The sequence below is a fragment of the Bos indicus genome, chromosome 17, assembly GCF_029378745.1.
Source record: "Bos indicus isolate NIAB-ARS_2022 breed Sahiwal x Tharparkar chromosome 17, NIAB-ARS_B.indTharparkar_mat_pri_1.0, whole genome shotgun sequence".
Classification (NCBI taxonomy): domain Eukaryota; kingdom Metazoa; phylum Chordata; class Mammalia; order Artiodactyla; family Bovidae; genus Bos; species Bos indicus.
In genome coordinates, this window is record NC_091776.1 from 12,003,159 (window position 1) to 12,030,436 (window position 27,278).

The 27,278-nt window shown below is 44.2% G+C and overlaps 1 protein-coding gene and 1 long non-coding RNA gene across 5 annotated transcripts in view; one reads left to right on the forward strand and one right to left on the reverse strand.

Annotated features, from left to right (window-relative positions):
• Window positions 1-27,278, forward strand: part of SLC10A7 (solute carrier family 10 member 7) — a 323,368-nt gene that overhangs the window by 292,691 nt on the left and 3,399 nt on the right. For all 4 annotated transcript variants that reach the window (XM_070769031.1, XM_070769030.1, XM_070769029.1 and 1 more), the window contains one exon: window positions 24,780-24,925. In XM_070769031.1, coding sequence (XP_070625132.1) covers window positions 24,780-24,925 — 146 coding nt within the window. The remainder of the gene's footprint in view (window positions 1-24,779; window positions 24,926-27,278) is intronic.
• LOC139176686 (uncharacterized) overlaps window positions 1-27,278 on the reverse strand; it is a 69,084-nt gene that overhangs the window by 24,883 nt on the left and 16,923 nt on the right. The window lies entirely within an intron of this gene.

The following is a 27,278-nucleotide window of genomic DNA, read 5'->3' on the forward strand; positions in this document are numbered from 1 at the left end:
TAAGAAGCCACAGAGCGCCCTTATTTCTACACGCAGCAAGGGATGTTTGGGTTCTATTGCTTGAATGGCCTTGTTGAGCCCTATAAATTTAGTGAATCAGTTTCACAAGGTCCAAAGCATATTTCCCTCTACTGGTGACCTGATGTCTCTGGTACAGAGGAGATGCATGGCAGTCACCCAAGCTACAGCCGATAATTATCCTAATGGACTTCTCATCTGCATGGCAATGATAAAGCATCACAATAAGTGTGAAGAATTCATGTTTCAGAAAGCAGGGGGCACATTTCAGGTAGGATCTATCACTCAGAGTGATACTTTCTCTTATTTCTCACCAAGATGAAAGATAGCAGATTAAAATATATCTATTTGGCGTGTAGGAAATATATTTGTCCCTTTTGTGATCACTGTCAAAATATTTCTTCTTGTGATTTTACACACACACACATGTGCATACACACACATACACATAATATCTCAAATAGAATACATTAGGAAAGTGCTATGAAATAACATTATTAGTATATCCAGTATTTGTATTTAAGAATAAATTATTGCAGGCCAAGTAATACCCAGGTAACTAATGAACCAAAGATGGAAACTCTGGTTTTGGCAGCCTGCTGAGTATTCTCTTGTACATATGCTTGCAGTTTATTTTATTCTTCTTGCTTTTGCCCTGTCTCCATCTCTTCGATGTACTTGCATCTACACACATGCTGAATTTGATTCATTGCTTTTATTAGTGCCTCTGCCATTGATTGATTAGTTCTTCGTATTAGTACTTTTTCTATTGATTGATTGCAGATGAAGTGACTATTTGACCTTTAATTATGAGGCTTCCTATTGAAAATGACATTGAGCTATGGCTCCACATAATCCATCTGGAAAGCCTGACATGATGCCATTCCCTGGAGTTCGTTCAGGAAGAAAGAGGAGGCCTGGAGGAAGTGCAGAGCTTTCAGTGTGCTTCATCTAAGACAATTCTACGGGGCTTGTTTACTGCTCTCCTATAGTTGCAGCTCAGGGTTGGAGGTAATTATATTTTGTCAAGAGAGCCTCACTTGCTGTGGGTTGCTCCAAAAGCCATGAACTCTCCCAAATTATTTTCTAGTCTGATGGTGATATTTGTATAATAATGAGAAGGTATTTTACAGAGCAGAGTTGGGGGAACAGCTCGCACCCTAGTTACCAATGGTTCAGTGCCCAGTCAGTCAATAGAGCTCATCAGTACAGAAATTCAATCTGGGGGATCCTGTGGAATTAGTATTTAACTTTTACTTTATTGATCTTTTTCTCTTGAGTGTTCAAATCACTTTGCTTATCTAGAGTTCTAATGCATGTAGAAAGTTCTCACTGTTCCTAGAAAGAGGATGTTTAAAGATGTTTGAGATCCTTAAGTGTATGTTTAGGTTAGTTTTTCATGTTTTCAAATAGCAAAATGAAAGCATATACTCCTAGAGTGTGTCAACTGACAAATGGCACTCAATTGTGAGACTCCAAGTCGTTTGCTATTTCCAAAAGCTTTTCTGAATTGAAGGAATGCTGTTTAAAATTTAAATACAGTGTCGTGATCAATGTGTATTAAAAGTCCACTGTGGGGCTTACCATTTCTAGACATTTGTGTACAAAGACCAATCAAGGCAGCTGTTCCTCATATTGAACTTCATTATGAGTCAGTCACACAGCTGGGCTGTGAGAAGAAACTATGCATTAAAGCAGAAGGAATACAGCTTTTTGGGAGACATGGGATTCCGGAGAGAGTGGAAGGAATACAAACCTGATTCTGGTCTGAATTCCATTTCTCTCATCAAGTGTGAGTGAGTGAGTGAAAGTCACTCAGTCGTTCTGACTCTTTGCGACCCCATGGACTATACAGTCCTTGGAATTCTCTAGGCCAGAATGCTGGAGTTGGCAGTCTTTCCCTTCTCCAGGGGATCTTCCCAACCCAGGGATCAAACCCAGGTCTCCCGCATTGCAGGTGGATTCTTTACCAGCTGAGCCACAAGGCTGGAACAAATCACTCAACTGGTGTCAGCCTCAATTTCCAAATCTGTAAAATGAGAAGATGGGTAAGATGATCCTTGAGATTCCTTCTAGTTTTAAGTTCCTATGAGTCAGGCGCTCAGTGACTACTTGACAGATAATACCACCATTCTACAACAGTTTCCCTGCTATATGTAAAAAGGAAGAGAGTGTTTTAAAGGAACGTTTATGTAGATAATGTTATAATATTGCAAGAAAGGAAATATGGCTGTTACATCTTCCTATAGAGGCTAAAAAATGTCTTTATACTCTGCAAAGAGCTTCACAGCGCTGGTCGTGGTGCTTAGTCATTTCCGCCCCTGCACCCCATGGACTGTAGCCCTCCGCCGTCCTCTGTCCATGGGATTCTACAGACAAGAATTCCGCAGTGGATAGCCATTCCCTTTTCCAGTGGATCTTCCCAACCCAGGAATCGAATCTGCATCTCTTGCATCTCCTGCGTTGGCAGTCGAATTCTTTACCACTGAGCCACCTCAGGGTTTCATAGGAGAAACAAAATCTGAGAAGGATCTTGCTTTCAATTTTCTTTGAAAGCTTTTCAAGAGTGCTAAAGGATTACCCCGCAACTTGGGCTGAAAAGATCATTTAATAACATCTCTTTAGTTATTAAATAAATAACATTTATTTAATAGTAAATAAATAACATTTACTAAATAATGATCATTTAGTAACATCATTTAATAACATCATTCCATTTCTCCAGGGGAAATGGAACTGAAATCTGAAAGTTTGCATTTGTTTTTCTTTTCCCATAAGGCTTCTCTGCGATTCTATCTGGCATATAAAGACTATTATCTTGATGAAGCTACCCTACAGTTGGGAAGCACTTTTTTAAAGCCTTTAACCATTAAGTCATGTTACCTAAACAACCTTAGTGTTGGCAAATCAATAATTATTATTTTTCATAAGAAGTGAAAGCATAGGAAAAAATCTAGAAATGTATCCCAGGTCATATAATTAACAGAGACTAGATTCCAGGTCTCCTAACTTCCAGAACTGCATTGGACAACAGGATAGAAAAGTTTTTCAAAGACCCAAAAGTGCCAAACTGGTTCTGAGTATTATAAGTATATACTGGCAGTGTGGGTTTGAATCATTTAATTAATTGTTTAAAAACTACTTCTGATTACATTGCTAGATTACAAATGGCATTATTTCATTCTCTCTTATGGCTGAGTAATATTCTGTTGTGCGTGTGTGTGTGTGTGTGTGTGTGTGTGTGTATGTATATAGATATATATATCACATCTTTATACATTCTTCTAGCATCTGCCAGATTCTTAAAGATGCCACTGAAATTAAAGGCCCAGCAGGTTTTACCACCATGCTTAAGACAATTTAGGGGGAGTATCTGTCCTTCTGTATTGTTTTCTGATCCACATAAACAAAGAGAAAAATGCAGATTCTTGAACAAAGTGATACACTTATGTTCAGAGGTTTGAAGATTCAGTTCAGTTGCTCAGTTGTGTCTGACTCTTTGCAACCCCATGAATTGCAGCACGCCAGGCCTCCCTGTCCATCACCAACTTCCAGAGTTCACTCAAACTCACATCCATTGAGTCGGGGATGCCATCCAGCCATCTCATCCTCTGTCGTCCCCTTCTCCTCCTGCCCCCAATCCCTCCCAGCATCAGAGTCTTTTCCAATGAGTCAACTCTTCGCATGAGGTGGCCAAAGTACTGGAGTTTCAGTTTTAGCATCATTCCTTCTAAAGAACACCCAGGGCTGATCTCCTCTAGAATGGACTGGTTGGATCTCCTTGCAGTCCAAGGGACTCTCAAGAGTCTTCTCCAACACCACAGTTCAAATGCATCAATTCTTCGGCGCTCAGCTTTCTTCACAGTCCAACTCTCACATCCATACATGACCACTGGAAAAACCATAGCCTTGACTAGACAGATCTTTGTTGGCAAAGTTATGTCTCTGCTTTTGAATATGCTATCTAGGTTGGTCATAACTTTCCTTCCAAGGAGTAAGCGTCTTTTAATTTCATGGCTGCAATCATCATTTGCAGTGATTTTGGAGCCCCCAAAAATAAAGTCTGACACTGTTTCCACTGTTTCCCCATCTGTTTGCCATGAAGTGATGGGACCAGATGCCATGATCTTAGTTTTCTGAATATTGAGCTTTAAGCCAACTTTTTCACTCTCCTCTTTCACTTTCTTCAAGAGGCTTTTTAGTTCCTCTTCACTTTTTGCCATAAGGGTGGTATCATCTGCATATCTGAGGTTATTGATATTTCTCCCAGCAATCTTGATTCCAGCTTGTGCTTCTTCCAGCCCAACGTTTCTCATGATGTACTCTGCATATAAGTTAAATAAGCAGGGTGACAATATACAGCCTTGATGTACTCCTTTTCCTATTTGGAACCAGTCTGTTGTTCCATGTCTAGTTCTAACTGTTGCTTCCTGACCTGCATATAGGTTTCTCAGGAGGTAGGTCAGGTGGTCTGGCATTCCCATCTCTCAGAATTTTCCACAGTTTATTGTGATCCTACTTTACTTTAAATTTTTGATTCTGAAATGGTGTCTGAACTTAATCACTGGTGTATCCAGACTGTAATAAAATTTTAGAAAGTCCCCAGGTTCTGCATAAATATCCAGTTGAAGACATTTAAACCTCTCTGAGGTTCCCTAACCTGATGCTCAAGTGCCATTCTTCTTAATGATACAGCAGATGTTCGTTATGTTCAATGTTCGCCAGGACCAAAGCCCCGATGCCCTCCCATTTCTGCTCCTTCTCCATGTTTCCTGTGCCAGGGACTGCCAGACATTTTAAACCACAACCTGCAGTTAGAAATACATTTTACAGTGTGATCCAGGAAACATTTGCATTAAAAAGTTTTACCAAATAACATTCAGTCTCACTTTCTGTGATATATTCCATATTCCAGCCAAGTGCTAGATTAAAACCCATTGCATTGATTCTGTAACTCGTTAATGGATCATAATGCAAGGTCTGAAAACTACCACTTTACATCTTGCTTGGTGAAACTTTACACCCTTTCTCAAATACTTACCATGTCAGCTTTGGCTATTGCTATGCCTTTTTCACTGAACCTTAACCCAAATTTCTGATACCACATGGGAACCAGAGCTGAATTAAGACTTGGAATGTTTCTTGATTTGCAGTAAGATCACCTCCATTTAGTTTTTGTTAATCCAGTTTACATAACAGAGTTTCTATGCCTTTTGTTAGTATGTTTTTTAAATAATTTCTCTATTCAACATGTTTTTGATTAGTAATAGTAATAACAAAGATTAATTGGGTACTTAATAGGCTAAATGCTTGTTACAAGAAGTAATTTACTTGAAAATATTTTATGCCAATGGTTCCTGTAGACTTCAGTGCCCAGGAGAGCCCACTGTTCTCATGGAAAATTCTCACTGGAATATTCAGCTACTATGTTATCAGAAAGAAAGTACACCAGGGACTTCCCTGGTGGCTCAGTGGTAAAGAATCTGCCATCCAATGCAGGAGCCACAGTAGATACAGGTTTGATCCCTAGGTCAGGAAGATCCCCTGGAATAGGAAATGGCAACCCACTCCAATATTCTTGCCTGGGAAATCCCATGGACAGGGCAGTCTGGTGGGGTACAGTCCATGGGGTCACAAGAGTCGGACACAACTGAGAACCTGAGCACACACAGAGGCCGTGTAGGCCCCTGAGGCTGACCACTGGGGTGACTGAACCCTGCGTTGAGAGCCCTCTTATGCCACGTGCTGGTGAGAAGCCCGGAGAGGTCAGAGCTGGGACTTCACGGAACACATTTACTGCTAATATGTGCTAAGTTAAAAATATCTGTATCTGTAGAGCTTACTTTCATTCAGAACTGCTGGCGAAACTTTGGGGGTGGAGAAAATTTTCACCTACCTTCCAAATTTCTGTAGCCACTGTCTACTACCTGCCGGAAGAATCTGGAACTTACGCCTGACCAGCTTGGCGCAGGATGTCCCCAAATCCCTTTCCACACCCCAGCTCACATCACTCTCACAGTCACCGCCACAAGGGAAGTGAGCTCCCAGGGGCACAAAAAGCTTGCACAGGTCATGTGACCCCAAGTGGCAGAGCCAGATATAAAGCCAGGTTGGACTCAGCCCCTGTGCCAAGCTGCAGTGAGGGCTCCAGGAAGGTCCTGTGCTGTGAAGCTCAGCTCGAGGCTTATCCCTTGGTCACTGGTGTGAAAAGTCTAGGCTGGATGATCTCTGGGACCCTTCTGGTTCTAACAGTCAATAATTCGCTCTGATTTTGAAAGACTTAGGTGTAGCTTTAGAATATTGAGTTATTCAGAGAAACACCATAAGATCAGCATTTCCTGAAAGGTGGCACTTAAAAATATAGCAAATTGGTCCCTTAAAAAAAAAATGTAGATTACTGGGCCTTATTTGAGGGATTCAGAATTTTTAAGAATAAGACCTCGGAGCCTGATTTTTCAAACATATTCTAAAAAGTAGAGTGTTTATACAAAAGTGTGAGAGCCACCATATCATGTACATCCATAATCACATCCCAGCTTCTAGAGAAGCTAACTCACCCACTCAGGTTCTCCGGTCTCAGGGATGGAGCAGCAAGAGAGGTCAGCGCTTACTTGCAGCAGCTTCACTGTAACCAAGCCCAACTCACAGTTGCTACTACAGCTCAACAGCAAGGAGACAGAACTCCCCACATATTGCACAGCGGCACCTCCACCTGGGTACCGAATCTCTATTCCTCTGGGCCTCTTCATGTCAGTTGTTCCTGGTAGAAGCTTTTCATTCCACAGTTTCACATTTCTTTCAAAAGAAACACCACCGAGTCCTAGTTAGAAGGAGCTCTTTAGAGTTTTGTTTTACACATTGATAATCAACTCCCATGCCTGAAGCCAATGCACCCTGTGCTTCCGAGCGGGAAACCTCCACGAGAATTCAGGGCCCGTCCCTTCTGCGGGGGCCTTTGCCACATCCAGGAGGACCGACCACGGCCCCCCTTCCAGGGCTCCCTGTTCATCTCTGCACCCGCCGTCAGTTGCAGAGGGGATTGTTTATTATTATTAATATTTAGAAAGGTTGCCTCTAGCAGAACTAAAATGTGCATCACAGAACAACAGTTGTTTGCGCGTTTGAAGTGGAGCATCACACCCAGGAGAGCACCTTCACTTGAAGTTTCTCTCTCCCCATCTCCACTTGCAAACAGAGATTGATGAATAACAATGATTGTTTCAGAATTGCCTCTCTCCCATTATTTATTTGGTCGTGTCTCTTCCCAGAAACCCCCTTAATTGAACCAGACACTATAAACCAGTTTGCGTGGATTTGATGACAGCCGGCTCCTTGCTTCTTTACAGTAAATAATAAAGGACTCCAAGGCTACAGAACGAGGTGACACCCACTTACTCCTTGTCCCCATCTGCAGCCCATGCAAAAAACGCCAGCCAGATAGTAGAGTCAGCTGCCCATTTGTTAAAGCCGTGGGGGATGCTGTAGGTTTTTGACAGATTACCCTGGAGGCAGGAAGAGATGTAAAATCGTACATAAAAGATTCCTGGGCCCCAGGAAGCCAGTTCATTTGGAAAGTCACCTGTCCTGAAGCTGAGCACACCCATGGTTTTGGAGCAGTGACGTTTCCCAGGTTTGATCTCCATACTAGAACCCTGCTCTTCATGCTACCGTTACTGTACTCTAGTACTGCTAGAAGAAGCTTTTTCAATAATAATAAAAACCAACTCCTCTGCAGCTGACAGCAAGTGCAGGGGTGTGCAGGAATAAATAATGCCAGTGAAAAGAAGCTTTTAAAATATCACTTGCTCAATGCATGCATTCATTCAACAAGTGTTTATTTCATACCTGGTTTGCAGCAGGCACCATTCTGGGCCCTATTCTGTCCACAGCAGTGAACGAAATACGAAGACGTACTCCCCCTTATCCATCTTCCTTTCTAGCGGAGCTGAGCAAGCAAACACTCAGACATATGGTGCATCACATGATGGGAGGTGTGTGGAGAAATAAAACCAGAAAGGAGAATAAGGGCGAGATGGAGGCGGGGACATGTTAGACTTACAGGGGGCTTTGGGTCAAAGACCTGTAGGAAAGGGGGAGCAAGCCACACGATGTGTAGAGGAAGGAGGCTCCAACCAGAGGGAATGGTGAGGGCAAGGACCTGAAGCCACAAGGGGCTCAGCAAGTGGGAGGCAGAGGATGAAGAGGCCGGAGTTCGGGGGGTGGAAAGTGTGAGAAGAAAGGGGAGGATGCTGAAAGGGAGGATGGGTGATATGTGTGAGACCTCCTCGACCTGTCGTGAAAACTGCCTTCTACACAGAAGGCAAAGGGGATCCTTGAGAGGTTTGAGTGACACGATGCAGCTCCCACTTTGGCTGCTGTGTTAAATAAGGACTGGGCTTGGCCGGGGGCCAGGGTGCACCAGCAAGAAACAGGAAAGCCAGTCAAGAGCCTTTCATCCAGATGAAGGCTCAGGGTGGAGTGATTAAAGGTAATAGTGGAGGAGTGTTGAAAAGCTCTGGTGGTATTTTGAATGCCAAACGACTGGAATCTGCTGACGAATTGGATGTGTATGTAAGAGAAGGAAATTAAAGATGATTCCGAGGGATTTGGCCTCGAGGGGACTAGAAGGGTGGAATTGCCATTTACTAGACTGGATAAGTGGAGAAGGCAATGGCACCCCACTCCAGTACTCTTGCCTGGAGAATCCCAGGGACGGGGGAGCCTGGTGGGCTGCCTTCTATGGGGTCACACAGAGTCGGACACAACTGAAGCGACTTAGCAGCAGCAGACTGGATGAGATACAGATTTTACCCATGGAAGAGGGATGTGGGGCAGATCAAGAGTTCCATCTTGAACGTGCTAAGTTTGAGATGTCTTTTCAACATCCAAAGGAGAGCCGTCTTTGTGAGCCTAGAATTCTGGTCCAGGCTGGAGTGTTCAGCTTAAAGTAAGCCAGCAGGCTGAATGAGATCACTACAGAAAGGGTAGATAGAGCAGAAAAGGGCTCTGAGCACTGGCCCCTGAGGTACTCCAGAGGTTAGGGAGGCTATGAAATTACTTGGAGAGTAAAATGATATGTAATTCAAAATCAACCAGACATATAGACGTCCAAACTGGCTAGCCTCTATCTTCCTTGCATTTCATAAGGTTGAGGTCACCATTAAATCAGAAAGTAGGCATGAAGTCATATGACACCCCCTGCAGACCAGGCACTGAATCAGGCACATGAATTGCCTTATTATCTCATTGGATCTTCACAAAAGCCCTGCACAGTAGTTATTGTTGATCCCATTGCCCAAGGTAGAAAACCAAGCCTCAGAGAGGTCAAGCAACTCACTTCAGTTTACACAGTGAAGAAAATGGCAAAGCCAGCACACAGCGACCACCAGTCTGTCTCCAGACACCCCTAGAATCCTCTGGCTCTCCCTTATTACCAGACCTGGCTTCTCAGCCTGACTCACATCAGAATCACCTGTTGGTTGCTCAGTCGTGTCCGACTCTTTGCAACTCCATGGACTGTAGCCCGCTAGGCTCCTCTGTGGGATTCTCCAGGCGAGAACACCGGAGTGGGTTACCATTCCCTCCTCCATGAGGTTTTCCTGACCCAAGGATCAAACCTGGGTCTCTTATAGGCAGATTCTGAACCATCTGAGCCACCAGGGAATCACCTGGGATCATTGCAAAACTGCCCGGACCCTCCCCAGACCTATTTCCTCCGAATCTCTCAGGATAGACCCGGGTATCACAGGTTTTACAGCTACCTGGGAGATTCTAATGAGCAGCTGGCACTGAAAACCACTGCCTTTGACCACTTCCTCTATTTGTGCACAGGTATGCTCCACTGTGTTCCAGAAAGGATTTCACCTGTTCATTTGCTAATAAAACTGACCATGTGTTTATGCTGATCTGTGAAAACCACAATTCTTTGTGCTGTGATTAGATATCTAAGTTGAGCATTCAAAGTTTAAAGAAAACTGAGGGGATTAAAAAAAACATTATTTCCAGAAATGGTTTCCAGGGTTTTCTTCCTCTGCCTAAAAGTCTTGTGAATGACGTCTTGGCTCCCCAATCATTGAAACAGATGAAGGGCAGAAGAAGGTTTAGGTTAGCAAAAAATTTTCTAGCCAAGTTTAACTACAGAAATGTGAGTCAGCAGGTAAATAACTCTGATTTCTCATCCCAATCAGAACTGCCTTGTTCTTTTGTGTCAGAAGACGTCTCTTCTGAGGCCTATGTTTATCATAAACATGGTACCGTCAAAAAGGAAATTACCAGCAGAGGGTGATTAATAGCCATGTTGACAAAACAAAAAGTGTGGGTGCATTTGGGTCGCTGTTTGCTCACATTTACTGCTTAACTACGATTTGGATGCCTTCTGGAAGTTCCTCTGTCCATTAAAAAGATTATCAATGCGAGATCTTAGGGAAAACTAAATTTAGGGTGTTGGAAGCTGTGGCAGAATGGGAAGGTGCCTGTCATATACATCAACCTCTCATTGCTGCTGCTGCTAAGTCGCTTCAGTCGTGTCTGACTCTGTGCGACCCCATAGACGGCAGCCCACCAGGCTCCCCCGTCCCTGGGATTCTTCAGGCAAGAACACTGGAGTGGGTTGCCCTTTCCTTCTCCAATGCATGAAAGTGAAAAGTGAAAGTGAAGTCGCTCAGTCATGGCCGACCCTCAGTGACCATGGACTGCAGCCCACCAGGCTCCTCCGTCCATGGGATTTGCCAGGCAAGAGTACTGGAGTGGGGTGCCATTGCCTTCTCATTGGCTCACACTTAAAATGTTCCAAGTGTTTTTCTTCATTATATAAAAACATATATTAAAAAATCTGTAAAACTAGGCATAGCTTCCCAGAGCCAATCAGATGGGGCCAGTTCTATGTTGGTGACCATGTTACATCTCTTCCGAGGACCCTATGTTATTTTTGTCCTGTGAAATTCTCATTCTATTTTTGAGGTTTCACATCCTGTGATTGTGAATATTAGGCACATTTTTCTCTTTAGAAGACAAATGGCTCTTCCTTCACAGCCCAGAAAGGGAAAAAAGTAAGCTCCCACCACTTCTTCCCACCTGTCTCCATGAATATGGTGACCCCTCCTGGAAGCTATCGCCGGCATCTGAATGAAGCCTCCACGGCTTCAGCTCTTTAATACATTCTTGAATTCCCTGTCTGCTAATTACTCCTACAATGCTGTCAGACAGGTGAGGGTGTACCTAATCTTCCGAGGCTGAAACCTTCTATTGGTAGAGTTAAATGTTTCATTGTCAGCATCTGGTGAGCCGGCTCAGGCCATTCATTAAACATCTTTTCCAATCAGAACATACCCGTTTCAAAACAGAAATAACACCAGCTGCTCATTTGGGTCTTTTCTTGCATCTTTATTTACATAAAACTTTCAGCAAAGGGGTAGGATTACAGCCCAGGTGATTGAAGGCTAAAATACAGTCTTTCCTTTTCTGATTGGGCTGGGAAATGGTCATCGACCAACTTTTATTCAAAGTGAGTAAAGGCTGGTTCTCTAAGCTCCTCTGTCAAAAGGAATCTCTCTTTTCTTTGCAGACCTTTCTTTTGTAAATACTCTTTTCCTTGGGTTTTTCACCTTCCATTATTCTGTGTTAACATCATCAAACATCTCTTTCTTCCCGGTTCCTGGGTGCTCTTCCAGATCACCATTTTAGGCATGTAGCTTGGTGGAGGACACAGAGCTGGGGACCAGTCTGCCTGTGTTCACATCCCAACTATACCCTGTTGCTCGCTGTGCATAGCCTTGGGAAGATTTTTACTCATCTGTGGCCTCTGTTTTCTCATCTGAAAAGTGGAGATAATAACAGTAGCCTTACTCACATTATAGATATTCAGTTCAGTTCAGTTCAGTCACCCAGTCGTGTCCAACTCTTTGCGACCCCATGAATTGCAGCACACCAGGCCTCCCTGTCCATCACCAACTCCCAGAGTTCACTCAAACTCATGTCCGTCGAGTCGGTGATGCCATCCAGCCATCTCATCCTCTGTTGTCCCCTTCTCCTCCTGCCTCCAATCCCTTCCAGCATCAGTCTTTTCCAATGAGTCAACTCTTCACATGAGGTGGCCAAAGTACTGGAGTTTCAGCTTTAGCATCATTCCTTCCAAAGAACACCCAGGACCGATCTCCTTTAGATTGGACTGGTTGGATCTCCTTGCAATCCAAGAGACTCTCAAGAGTCTTCTCCAACACCACAGTTCAAAAGCATCAATTCTTCGGCACTCAGCTTTCTTCACAGTCCAACTCTCACATCCATACATGACCACTGGAAAAACCATAGCCTTGACTAGACGGACCTTTGTTGGCAAAGTCATGTCTCTGCTTTTGAGTATGCTATCTGGGTTGGTAATAACTTTCCTTCCAAGGAGTAAGCGTCTTTTAATTTCATGGCTGCAATCACCATCTGCAGTGACTTTGGAGCCCCCAAAAATAAAGTCTGACACTGTTTCCACTGTTTCCCCATCTATTTCCCATGAAGTGATGGATATGAAGAGTGAATAAGCTGATGTTGGCACACGCAGAATATCGTCTGCCTGACCCAGAGTAAGCCCTGTGTATTGGGTTGGCCAAAATAGTCATTTGGGTTTTTCCATATAATGTAACGGAAAAAACTGAACAAACTTTCTTGGCCAACCCAAAAATGATTTTTCTGCAGTCTGTATTCCACCTGCCAACATACAAATAAAGGCCAAAAAGTCCGTGAGCTCCAGATACAGCTTCTGAAGTCCTCCCAGAGACGGGATGACTAAAATTACTGGAGAGATTGTTCCTCTCTCTTAGTAATGGCCTCGGACTTTCCGTTTGTACCCTTGTATTTGGTCATTTTCCTGTTCTTCTAGGCCTAAGTCTCCCTTCTGGATAAAGGGAGGTGTATTTTTATATATTATTATAGTATATATTTTATAGGGCTTCCCTGGTGGCTCAGACAGTAAAGAATCCATCCTCAATGCAGGAGATCAGGTTCGATCCCTGGGTCAGGAAGATCCCCTGGGGAGGGGAATGGCAACCCACACAGTATTCTTCTTGCCTGGAGAATCCCATGGACACAGGAGCCTGGTGGGCTACAGTCCATTGGGTCACAAAGAGTCAGACACGACTGAGCAACTAACACTTACATAGTGTATGTTTTATAATATATAAAATGTTATATGTTTGAATTCTGGTTTTGAAATGTGAAGGATAGATCTCTTGTACGCCATCTACAGGGAAGTAGGAAATTAAGTGAAATAAGTTCAAAAGACACAAAGGACATTTTTCAATATATTTCCTCTCCTACTCCACAACTCAATACTCATTTCAAAGTTTGAGTTCCATGGTTAGTCCAGTTTCTCTCCTTCCTACCATACCAAATATATATTTTTCCTATGAATTACAACCTTCACCTGGAGGAATGTGTAAATGATTCTCTTTATAGTTCAGTAAAGCAACTAGGAAAGTTTAACAAAAACTTACACTTACACGTCAACTTACACTTCAGTTCAGTTCAGTTCAGTCACTCAGTCGTGTCTGACTCTTTTGCAGACCCAAGGACTGCAGCACGCCAGGCCTCCCTGCCCATCACCAACTCCCAGAGTTTAGTCAAACTCATGTCCATTGAGTCGGTGATGCCATCCAACCGTCTCATCCTCTGTCGTCTGTCCCCTTCTCCTCCTGCCTTCACTCTTTCCCAGCATCAGGGTCTTTTCAAATGAGTCAGTTCTTCGCATCAGGTGGCCAAAGTATTGGAGTTTCAGCTTCAACATCAGTCCTTCCAATGAACATACCAAATATATATTTCTCCTATGAAATACAACCTTCTCCTGGAGGAATATGTAAATGATTCTCTTTATAGTTCAGTAAAGGAGCTAGGAAAGTTTAACAAAAACATCAACTTACACTTTGCATAGCTAAATAACAGCTGACTAGATGAAAAGAAACAGAACTCTGAGTCTTCCTAAGTGTCAAGGGGAGGGTGGTAGGAGAGCCCTGTAAAGACTGTAGACGGGATGTTTGGGTCCAGTCGGTTGAAGCACGTGGCCAAAACTCCCTGTGTGGATTTCCACATGTCCCTTTCGGTCTTGTATGCCATCTACAGAGATAACCATAAGATGCTTTTCAGGCCTCAGAGGTTGGGAATTAAAATTCCACTTGTACTTACCTGTGAAACTGGTATAAGATTGTCCTGTTTTTCGGTCAAAGGTCTAGCCAAGGGGGTTGTTAGCCATCCCCTGGCTGCTGCTGATGTCGCATTTGTGTTCAGTGATTTGGAAATGCCCTCATCTACGTGGATTCCCTGAACCCATCTCTGGGACGCTGAGAAAACTAGAAAGCTCTTATTTGCATATATTATTTAGTTGTACGTCATTTTAGATGTCTCCTTCTACTTGAAGGACAAAAATCTTTTCTTCTATGGTTCAGAAAGCAACAACAGAAGTCCTGATGGTGATGGGACTTCCCTGGTCATCCAGTGATGAAGACCTCGCCCTCCAATGCAGGGACATGGGTTCCATCTCTGACCAGGGAGTTAAGATCCCACATGCCTCAGAGCCAAAACACCATGACATAAACAATATAAGCAAGATTGTAACAAATTCAATAAAGACTTTAGCTATGGTCCACATTAAAAAAAGAAACCTTAAGGAAGTCCTGATGGTGAAGTCACACCAGTTAAATGGCAGTTTTCAGTTACAGATGGAATGATAGGAAAAGAACAGGGAAGCACATAAAATGTAAATCATCAGCAAGGGAAGGGCAACCCAGTGTCGAAATACCTAAAAGGGACTTGCCTGGTGGTCCAGTGGCTAAGATTCCATGCTCCTAATGCAGGGAGCCCGAGTTTGATCCCTGGTCAGGAACTAGATCCCACATGCCACAACCAAAGATCCTGCAACGAAGATTGAAGATCCCAAGTGCCACAACTAAAACCCAGTGTAGCCAAATAAATAAAAATGAATAAATACCAAAATAAAATACTTTGGAGAATTTGAGCAAAAGACCAGTCATTTAGATGGGCGTGAATGAGAGCAAGTCACATAATCCATGACATCCTGTCTGCCTTCCTAAGGGAATCTGCAGGAGGTGGACTTGCTAGCCTTTAGAATGTTCCAGAATGAGTTTCAGGGGACACCCTAGGCAAGCCAGAAGTAGGAGCATAATGTAATGCTGAGGGCTGTGCAGACTAAACCCCACCTGCTCCCACAGGCCACAGCTCAGGACGACTCTTGACTAATCTGGTGAGCCTCTCTCTGACGGACGGCAGGCCAAGCCATACCCACCAACCTGGAAGTGGGTTGCCATTCTTTTTACTCACTCTAAAAGAGAGACAAAAATTAGAATAACCCAGATGCTTACTGCATCCATTTTGCCCGTCAGCTTTTTTCCTAGATGGCAGTGCTGTGCTTCCTCACTGCCCTGTGCCGTGACTCTGGTTGCGTGGTGTTTGCTCTGGCCCAGCGCTCTGTCGTCTCTCCTGGGTCAGTGAGTAAGAACACGAGCTCCGTGAAGGCAGGGGCTCCAGGTGGGGCTGGTTCAAGGCTTCTCTGTCCATGGGATTTTCTAGGCAAGAATTATTTACCGCACCTGGAATAGTGTCCGAAGACTTACTGTTTACCAGACATTGTGTACTGTTTCATTTCTGGTTATTAAGGGGGAAAAAACCTACAAAGTAGGTATATTTTACAGACGTGAAAACAGAGGTTCAGTCACTTGCCCGATGAGAGTAACAGGGTGATAAGTGGTAGGCGTGGGATTCCACCCAGGGCTCTCTTGTGTCTTGTATTGGCCTTCCTAACAGCTTACACTGTACCGCCTCCTGTAGGCTACTGGACATAATAAATTATAAACCTCTGTATGAAGCAACAGCTATGTTAACTGAAAATTAGCTTGCTTTAGGATAATCCTGAAAGTCTTTTCTAATCAAATTCTAAAACTATTGTGTTTTGGAATCATCATTTCATGTTCTATAAGTGGCACGTAATTGCCCCTTTGTTGGTGGCTCAGATGGTAAAGCATCTGGCTTTAATGCAGGAGACCCAGGTTCGATCCCTGGGTCAGGAAGATGCCCTGGAGAAGGAAATGGCAACCCATTCCAGTACTCTTGCCTGGAAGATTCCGTGGATGGAGGAGATAGTCCATGGGGTTGCAAAGAGTCGGACACAACTGAGTGACTTCACTTTCACTTTCATTTTAGTGGTTGGAATAAATCAGCATCAACAAGTTTAACTTTCTGTGAGCATTTGTCTCTGAAGAGAAAATGTGTGTGTGTGTGTGTGTGTGTGGTGTGTGTGTTGGAGAGGGGGACCCAGACTAGCATTTAGTGATGCTGGAAAAAGAGTGGCCTTCTTGGATTACATTATGATGGGGAGACCATGTATCCCAGTGACTCTTAAAGGCAAACATGGGCTTTTAAGCTGAGAGATTCACAAAGAAGGAAGAGATAGAATTCAAATAACAATGTGTAGGACATTTGAAGAGTAAAATTATGGATGTTTCTAACTAAGAACAAAGTGAACAAAAGTGGGAAATCTCCATGACAACTAGAGAGCAAAGCAACTGGATTCCAGATTCGCCTGCAACTGTCTTCAAGACTCCTTGGAAAGTCTGAGAAAGCATTTAAATGGAAAACAAGTCAAGTGAATTCAGACGAATGAATCTCTGAGAGATAGGAAATGATCCAGGTGATTGGAGTATACTCTCTCTTAGGGAAGTGGGATAGTAAGTGAAATAAGTTCAAAAGACACAAAGGACATTTTTCAATATATTTCCTGTCCTACTCCACAACTCAATGCTCATTTCAAAGTTTGGGTTCTGTGGTCAGTTCAGTTTCTCTCCTTCCTACCATATCGAATATATATTTCTCCTGTGAAATACAACCTCCTCCTGGAGGAATGTGTAAATGATTCTCTTTATAGTTCAGTAAAGCAACTAGTATTTATTCTTGTTCAGGCTTTTTTGATGGGAAACATTGCTTCATCCTCTGTTCTTAAATAATCGATCATTCGTGTATTGAGTGGGGGCTCAGCAGTAAAGAATCTGCCTGCAATACAGGAGAGGCAGGAGATGCTGGTTCAATCCCTGGGTCGGGAAAATCCCCGGGAGAAGGACATGGCACCACACTCCAGGGTTCTTGCCTAGAGAATCCCATGGACAGAGGAGCCTTGCAGTATACCGTCCATAGGGTTGCAAAGAGCTGGACATGACTGAGCACACACACACGCACCTGTGCTCAAACACTGCAGGAGATTAAAGGACTTTGCCGATGTTCAGAGGGAAACAAAATTTGTACAAAAGAAAGTCATGGGATCATAAGCAAATGCTAAATTTATGGGATGCAATTGTTGCAAGAAAGGGGACCCCTTCCAGGGCCCAAGAGTGGGCTCTTGTCTAACACTCAGAAGTGAGTTGTCCAGTGAGACACACATGCCAACAGAGCAAAGACTTTACTGGGTAGGGGTGCCCAGGCAGAGAGCAGGAGGGTAAGGGAACCCAGGGTGACTGCTCTGCCACATGGCTCAGAGTCTCGGGTTTTATGGTGATGTGGTTAGTTTCTGGGTTGTCTGTAGCCGATCATTCTGACTCAGGGTCCTTCCTGGTGGTCCACGTATGGCTTAGCCAAGATGGATTGCAGTGAGGAGGATTCTGGAGGATTGTTAGAACATATGGACTGGAGTCTCTTCTCTCCTTTTGACCTTTCCTGAATTCTTCTGGTAGGTGGTGGTTTGTTAGTTCCAGGAACTCCTGTTGTAAAATAACTCATGTAAGTGGTTACTATCTTGCCTGGCCAGGATGGGTGGTGTCAGTCAATGGGTCCCCTAACACAACTCAGAAGAGAGGCTTCATTCTTCAAAAGAAGAAATCAGTAGGAAGCCCACCTTCACAGTGGAGGAAAATGTAAAGATGAGCCTGCAAGAACCCGTAGAATTTAGTCACCCAGAAAGAAAGGACAAGATCTAGGCGGGGGCTCAGCATTCACAAAGACACGTGCTAGGCCTGAGCCAGTGACAGCAATTGGCAACTGGGAGTTGATGTAGAGAGCAAACATGCAGACACAGCGGGGAAGGAGGGTGGACGAAATAGAGAGGAGCGTTGACATATATGCGCTACCGTGTGTAAAATAGCTAGCTAGTGGGAAGCTGCCATGCAGCACAGGGAGCTCAGCTCAGTGCCCAGTGATGCCCCAGAGTGGTGGGGTGAGGGGGTAGGAGAGAGGCCCAAGAGGGAGGGGATCTATGTACTCATAGAGTTGATTCACTTTGTTGTACAGCAGAAACCAACACAACATTGGAAAGCAATTATACTCCAATAAAAAAAAATAAGGTTAAAAATAAAAAGTGAACCATTGTCTAACTCTGCCTCTACCGCCTAACCAATGTATGATGTTAGGCAGGTCATTCTAACCCTCAGTTGCCTTGCGTTTCATCAGGGAAATCGCCACTTGCTTCTTAGGGCTGTTGTAAGGATTAAATGAGATAATGCAAGCAAAGCCCTTACAAAATGGCAGTGTCATAATCCTTCTCTATTGACGTTAAAGGATAGAGGACTTGATGAATGGGCGCTGGAAAGTCATTGTAATTCTTGAGCAGGGTCTTGGCTTTAATTAATGTGGGTCTTAGGAAGATTAATCTGGCTGTGGTTTGTAGGATTGATGAAAGGAAGAGTCTGAAGACAGGGGGTTCTGTCAGGAGGCCCAGAGTCATTTGGCTTGATTTTATAAGGAACTGAATTAGGAAGGTGGCCGTGAAGACTGAGGGAGAAGGACAGCACTAGATGGAAAAAAGACTGTCCAGAACTTGGTGACTTGATCTACAAGTCAACAGACAGATGGAGTTAGTCAAAGATGAGCCCCAAACTCTGAGCTGTAGAAACCAAGTAAGCATGTGCCAGCCCTGCACTCAGAAGGGAAGCCAAGGTGATCGGGGCAGAAGCTACAGAAAGCAGGTCCCAAGAAGGCAGGGATCTGGTCTGTGTTATTTCTCTTTATGTCCTCAGCACTAGAAATAGTAACTCACATATAGCAGAAGCCCACAAAGTATTTTTTGAATGAATGATGGATGGATGGAATGAAAGAATGAATAGATGGTGAGAGCGTCATGCATCTACAAGAAAAATCTGAACAATTATGTAAAGTAGATGGTTTTTATTTTTTACTTATTTGGCCATGCCAGTTTTTAGCTGTGGCATGTGAACTGTTAATTGAAACATATGGAACCTAGCTCACCCACCAGGGATAGAACCCAGGCCCCCTGCAGTGGAGCAGGGGATCCTAGCCACTGGGCCACCAGGGAAGTCCCCGTAAATGGTTTTTATATTTTGAGTATAGAGCAGCCTTCTATATAAAGGTCCATATTTAACCTAGAGGGGAAAAAAAAAAGTATTTCTCAGGAAAAATTTAAAAACCATCCATCCAATAGAAAGAGGTAACTGTTAAAACTTAGAAAACTGATACAAAGGGAATTTTCTAATTCAGAGAACATAAAATAAACATGTTCAAAATAGGGGAAAGAAAACCCCACTTGTTCTGGTATGTATTATCCTTCCCATCCTGGGTATAGGATAAAAGAAACCCCTTACTTGCTTGTTAGAAGAAGAAAGCTCGCACTTGAAGTTCTTACTTGGCAGATGTCAGTTGAAAGCTCTGCTTATGGAATATGCCGCAGTGTCAAAGTCTGTTGGATAATTTTAGACGAATGTGTCATGTGTGACATGGAAATATGGCATGCTCTACATTAGTGATTTCCCAAGTGTTTGGAGCAGGTAGTAATGTGCTGAGAAAGTGCTCTTTATCTCTCCACACAGTGTACTTGTAGAGCAGTGGGGAAATGCTTTTGGTGGAAATTACTTTAGTCAGAAAAAGAATCCATTTACAATATGCGCCTTCTAACATCTTTCAGACAATGCATTGTATTAAAGAGGCATTTTTTGATTAATGTTTTATAAACATTTTTCAGCATGACAGCTTAAAGTCCCTGTAAAATTGTAAATGCGCGCGTGGTGTTCACTTCCATAAAGTCAAACGCCATCTCATATAGTCTAGTCGGATCCTGTCAACCACAGTGACACAGAATCAGTACCTGGGAGCATTAAAATTAATTTGCTTCATTTATATTACTGCAGTGATCGCAAGATGAAAAGAGTCCTATATTTAAATTTTACTTGAAAAAGAAAACTCTTTCGAGTAAGTTTGTTTGGTTTTTTTGAAATTATTGCCCCTTCTTTTCTCCCTAGTTAATGAATGGAGTGAAAATGGAGTGATAGTCTACACAGTAACTTGATGATAGGGTCTGGATTAGCACAATTCTAATGCTTCAGCATTCTCCTTCTGAGGACTAAGATGCTCAGAGATGAAGGCGAAACAGTAGCTGACCCTAAAAAGCCCACAGCTTAGTAAGGATCAGACACACACACACACACACACACACACACACACACACACACACGAAGCAAGCAGTAATAATAAGTGCAGCAAATGCTAGGCTGGAATGCACCTCAGTTAGGTAAGCCTAGAGCAGAAAGGAGGCTTGAGACAATAAGGATGACTTCCCTGAGGAGGCAAGTTTGGGAACTGAGGGCTTAAAGATTGAGCAGGTCAAGAAGTGTGACAAGAATTCTGGGCAAAAAGAGAGCTCATTGGCAAAGATCAAGGGGCGAGACCTCTTGAGCCTGGAGGAGGGGCAGAGCTAGAAGGAGAGGGTACTGCGCTCTCGGTGGCTGGAGCACAGGGGGAGTCGAGGGGCGGGGTGGTGAGCCGTAGAGGGGTTTGCACTCAGTCTGGCTCCTGACTGGAAAATACCCTGCACAAGACAAGCCTGAAGGCAGAGAGCGCGGTTGGGGAGAGTGCCGGGGCACAGGTGAGGCCCACCGTGCCCTGAAGGAAGGTTACGGGTAGGAGGTATGAGTGGTCACCCCGGGGCTGCTGAGCCTCCTTGGTGAGGCTTTGTCACATGCTGTAGTTAATCTGTTCAGCGAGTGCTCGTTGAATGAATGAGTGAGTGATGGGGTGAACTATTAAAAGGCTGGGTGAAGAGGATGAAAGGGCGGTGCATTACATGGGCTTCTGGAAAACGAGATCTAGCCCATGTTCTCTGATTTGACTTGAAGATCAGGTTTTGCCAAATTCATGGCCGGGTGACAGAAGTCGCAGGGTGGGAAATGCAGTGGCAGGTGCTGGGAATCTCTCTATTGCATTTCCAGTGTTCATCCTGACGGTGCTGGAAACCCAGCCAGGAGGCCCTAGGACAGAGGTCATAAACTCACTGCTTCCAAGCGATCGTGGCCACTGCCTGGACCACTCAGGTGTGGAGAAGTTAATTCTCCTCCCTCACTCACTTCTCCCAGCTTCTCTTTCTACTCTGACTCTTGAGAAAATGAAAAGGCGCTAAGCAGAAGCTACTGATTTGGGGCCAGAAGGGCAGACAGGGAGAAACTGAAGGAAGGCATGGGAAAGAAAGACAGACCCAGAGGGGCCTGCAAAGACACTAATGATTGAAAAGGAAAGTGACTCATTGGATGACTGAGAAGGAAGGGAGCATTCCAGACCAAGGGGACAGAAAGGTTCCCAAAACAAAGAGCTGGACTCTGGAGTCTCGGTTCCCTCATGCAGGGACTAGCGTGTCGTGAATCCACCCTGAGAGGGTAACAAGACACAGCAGAGGGACCTGACCCTCATCTTTGGAAGCCAAGTTCTCCTCTCTGATTTTATTTTCAATCATATTTTTAACAGTCACCAGGAAGAGTGGCGATAGGAAATCTGATTAACAATGAACAAGAATAAGAGACTTCACTGGTGGCCCAGTGGCTAAGACTCCATGCTTCCAATGCAGGGAGGCTGAGTTTGATCCCTTTAGGGAACTAGATCTCACATACCTCATCTAAAGATCCTGCAAGCTGCAATGAAGATTGTAGATCCCATGTGTTACAAGTGAGACCTGGGCACAGCCAAATAAATAAACAGTGAACCAGAAAGTATTGCAGGCTCACAAAGTGGTGAAGGGAAATCCCTGCTTTGTTTGACAAATGGCTACAGCAGCTGCCAGTCATGGTAGAACTGTCTCTTGAGGTGGATGACTGTGGTGCCAGGCTGAGTGAGAGAAGGTCTGTGTCTCCAGGGTGAGTCAGGCAAACGCACCAGCCCATCAACCCAGGGACACTTAAACAGCTGGAAAACTGGAAAGTGGAGAGGGGACAATGAATAGCCGGAGCTGGGGGAATAAAGGAAGAAGTTGGAGATCTCAGAACCTATCAGTATAAGTCTGGAGAGGAAATGAAGGTCAGACTTCCTAGGAGGGGCGTAAGGGTATCCAGTGGGGCTAACCCCCAGGCACCTGCCCCTTCTCCAGACTTCCTGTGGTGCCCTCTCCAGGCAGAACCATGCACGGAGCCATGAACTGATGAGGAGGAGGATGTTTGCAGAGTCCCAACCCCGTCAGCAAATATGTACAGAGGAGTATATTGGAAGATGAAATGAAAGAGCTGAAGAACCAGCCCGGGGCCAGAAGAGAACTTCACATGCATGGTACTAGGGACCACAGGAGGTAGAAGGTCAGTCGTGTGCTGGAAGCTTCTGGAAGTCAGCTTCCGTCTGGAGTTCCCTTGCAGCTATGAGAATAGGCCTCACGGTTACTGAGCTCCTGGCTGATGTGAAATCACAGGAACACCCCTGTGAGAAGCAGGGGAGTCCAAGGTCTGCTGCCCCGGGTGCACTACTGGGAGGAACCCGAGGGGAGAGAGTCCCAAAAAGACTCTGGATCAGAGAGCTCTTTGCAGCCCAGGTCCTCTTCTGCTTCATGGAGCCACCATCCCCAGGACGTCTTGAAGACCTCAGAGGCCTTGACCCCAGCCTGACACAGAGAACTGGAAACGCAGGGGACCTGGATTGCAGTAAAGATCCCACCTCTTGGGAAAGTTACAGCTTCTAGGCATTTCATTCATACAGGAGAGCCCTTGACAGCACCTGGCATCTAGTTAAGCGCCCACTGCACTCAGAAACATTATTGTCATCATTACTGTTATCTTTTCATCACGCTACAGTGAGCTGCTGAGGTCCTTTCCATTACGATACCTTGTGTATCTTGCTTATTGGAGAGGTAGCTCTGCGACTGTAGCTGTGAACTTGCTTTGGCTTACTGAAGAACGACACAGAGCCTGCCGGGTGTAGCCAAGAAAATGGAACTCAGGTGATTTAGCCCAGCAGCCATGGGCCTTGAATTTTGAGTAAGAACTCCCTGCTCTGATCACTTTTAGAAACAAATACTTCCGTATTTATATCATTTGCTCCCTTTATGCCCTGCTGTTACTCCACCCCACCCTCCAACTCATTCACATCATCCTTTTGGGCCAAATAACCTGAGAATTTCCCTGGTGGTCCAGTGGTTAAGAATCCACCTTCTAATGCCAGGGACGCAAGTTTGATCCCTGGCTAGGAAACTAAGATCCTACATGCCTCAGCACGACAACAAAGATCCAGAGCAGCCAAAAAAAAAAAAAGTAATAGTCTTTTCTGAAAATAGGAAGAATATATGTTTAGATCTTCTTCGTTTCTCATTGTAATAACTTTCTGGAACCGTAATATTGGATGTTGCTAATTCAAATCCAATAAATGGAGTAAGCATATTACATTCAAAAACAAAGCTCCTCTGTTCTTTATATTAGTGAGAAGACAGAAACTGTGCAAGACTAAACATTTGGAGCGTGGAGAGAGACATTGTTTGGGAAGAGTTAAGTGTTTGCAGTTTATGGCAATGATATGTGAGGCTATGAAAAAGAAAGCAGCCATGAAATACATTTTTGCATAAAGGTTTGAAATTTATTAGAAGGTAAAAATAATTGGAAAAGCAGAGCTTTCCTCACCGGGTTATGATAAAACGTTATTTATGGGCCATCACTGCATGTGTTTAGGAGCTTGGTTCCTTTTCAGTGGCTGGTCTCAAAGAAACAGAAAGCTCAGCTCTTAAAGCTGTTCAGATGACAGAACTGATGTGCATACACAGTCTTCTGATGACTGGGCCACATTAAAGCAATTGGTGATAACAGTCAAATCACCGGAGTCTGAATTCTGTTATAGAAGCTTAATAGGTACACCTGCTAGGTAGGTACTTACAAACTCTGCATGCTTTGCCATGGTGCAATAGAGCCGCAGACTCATTTAGAAGTAGTATGCATTTACCTAAGTTCCGGTAAGACCTTCACTGTGGGGTTTAATCACTCAGCACAGATTTTAGAATTTTCATCTGCCATACACAATACTGCTTAAAGCGCTTTGAGCTTCTTGGCCAAAAGAGTGGGCAAAGCCTTTATGACTGTCTCTTTGGCTAAAGTACCCTCCTCTTTATCTTATCAAATCCTTTCAGCCCCGAAGTGAACTTAGGTGCTTTGAAATGGTGTCTAGCAGGCCCCCCTAAAGACCAGTGGAGTGTTTTACTACTAAGCAAATGATCCATTTTTAACCTCTAGTGGTACGCCTCAGTCTTCTCAAAGCAACTGTCTTCCACACTGTCTTCTCTCCTCTCTGTTAGGCAGTGAGAGTTACCCGTGCCCTTGAATTGACCCCGTTTTCAGTTTTAATCTGTTCTAGAGCTTACAGCTTTACATAGTAAAAGGAAGATGGAAAGATTTGGTGATTCATTTGAGACATTCCGTTTGGTTCTGTGAATATCCACAGGAGAAAGATGGTGCATGCCAATGTCCAGTTTTAACGGCCCGTGTCTAGTTTGACGACAAACTGAATTTGCCTCTGGGTTTTCTGTCTTCTTTGTTCATCAGGAATCCCAATGCTGAAGATCGTGTTTGCAGGCCACGAGTACCTCTCTTTAATATCCGTCCCCTTGCTCATCTACCACCCGGTGCAAATCCTCCTGGGAAGCGTGCTCGTGCCGACGATAAAGTCCTGGATGGTGTCAAGGCAGAAGGTGAGACTCTAGAAGGATCTTCTTTGGATCCAAGTCACATTGAAGTGCTATTTCTGAATCTTAGCCATTCAAACGTGTTAGCATTTGCACATATAACCTTATTCTCAAGTACACATTTTCTTAACTAAATTCAGTAATAATGATGCATTAGTCCATTTCAATTTGAACAAGAGAGTTGAGGACCAATTGTTCTACATCAATATAAAAGCACAATGATACTTAAAATGCAGTCTTTAAAACTGTTTTTAATTTGCTCATGTTGAAGGGCATATTACAGTGGAGTAAAGGTTCAGTAAATATACTCAAAATATACATGCCCACCACTCAGATGCCCACCGTCTTTGCCTCGCCTCTTCATTCACATGTGTCCTGATTTCACGTTTTTCTAAACATAACAGCACTTGGATTTATCTAGAATGTCGCTTTCTCTTTAATTTTCCAGACTCTTCACAACTTCTTTGTATTGCCAAAATATGTGTTTGGGAATTAAATAAGAGTTCAGTAGCAAACGAGGCCACACAGCAATGTCAGTTTCACCACACTCAGCTCAGAAGCCTTCTTACTTATTTGATATTTGTGGATTTATAAAATTATGTGTGCTAAGTCACTTCAGTCATGCCCAATTCTTTATGACCCTATAGACTGTAGCCCTCCAGGCTCCTCTGTCCATGGGATTCTCCAGGCAATAATACTGGAGTGGGTTGTCATTTCCTCCTCCAGGGGATCTTCCCAACCCAGGGATTGAACCCACATCTCTTACATCTCCTGTGTTGGCAGGCCAGGGTTCTTTACCTCTAGCACCACCCAGGAAGCCCCAAACTATATATCAAATTAAAAACCAAAATAAAACAAAGTGAGTGACTCATACAAAATGGAGAGGCAGCACCTGCTGCAGAAGCACCCATAGAGCTGACTCCTTCCCAGCGGCTCAGACTTTGCAAGACTACTTTCCGCCCACTTACAAGGTGGCAGCTGTCACAGGAGATGACTAGGAGAAGGAGACAGCCAGTGACAGAGCCCCTGCGTCATGTCCTTCAGTTCAGTTCAGTTCACTCACTCAGCCACGTCCAACTCTTTGCGACCCCATGCACTGCAGCACGCCAGACTTCCCTGTCCATCACCAACACCCAGAGCTTGCTCAAACTCGTGTCCTTCAAGTCAGTGATGCCATCCAACCATCTTATCCTCTGTCATCCCCTTCTCCTCCTGCCTTCAATCTTTCCCAGCATCAGAGTCTTTTCCAATGAGTCAGTTCTTCTCATCAGGTGGCCAAAGTACTGGAGTTTCAGCATCAGTTCTTCCAATGAATATTCAGGACTGATTTCCTTTAGGATTGATTGGTTGGCTCTCCTTGCTGGCCAAGGGACTCTCAAGAGTCTTCTCCAACACCACAGTTCAAAAGCATCAATTCTTCGGCGCTCAGCTTTCTTTATAGTCCAACTCTCACATCCATACATGACTACTGGAAAAACCATAGCTTTGACTAGACAGACCTTTGTCAGCAATGAGTCTGCTTTTTAATATACTGTCTAGTTTGGTCGTAGCTTTTCTTTTTCAAGGAGCAAGCGTCCTTTAATTTCATGGCTGCAGTCACCATCTGCAGTGATTTTGAAGCCCAGGAAAATAAAGTCTCTCAGTTTCATGTCCTAAGTGTCCTGAAAACAGAACAGCCCCGCCACCACCTGTTAAGCTCCACGTATGCTAAGCACGTCCAGCCTTCACCAGGTTCAGAGTGTGGACCCTCGAGCCCGGCTGCCCGTTCTGCCCCCTTGCCCCCGTGACCCTGGCCGTGCTTCTTCACTTCTCTGTACCTGGCTCTGCCACTCTAAGACTCATGATAACACCTGCTCTTTACCGTTATGGAGGATTACGTGGCAGGTGTTTGACAAAAGCCAGCTGATACGGTCACTGTCATCATCCCTGAAGTCTGGGATTCTCTACAACTGTTTGTAGCAAGCTCCGTCATCCCCACGGAACACATGGGAACTAGGCCCAGAGAGCTGAGCAACTGGCCCAGAGTTATATGGGTAGTGTAGTCAGCAAGAGTTAGGACTTGAACCTTGGTCTATTTGTCCACCACGATGATGCTCCAAACAAAAACACAAGATTGTTTTATTTAATTTATTGCAGTTCATTTACAATGCTGTGTTAGTTTCAAGTGTACAGCAACACGATTCGATTACATATAAGAATAAGAATATGTAGTCTTTTTCAGATTCTTTGCCATTATAGGTTCAGTTCAGTTCAGTTCACTCACTCAGTCGTGTCCGACTCTTTGCGACCCCATGAATTGCAGCACGCCAGGCCTCCCTGTGGTTATTACAAGATATTCACTATAGGCTCCCTGTGCTAT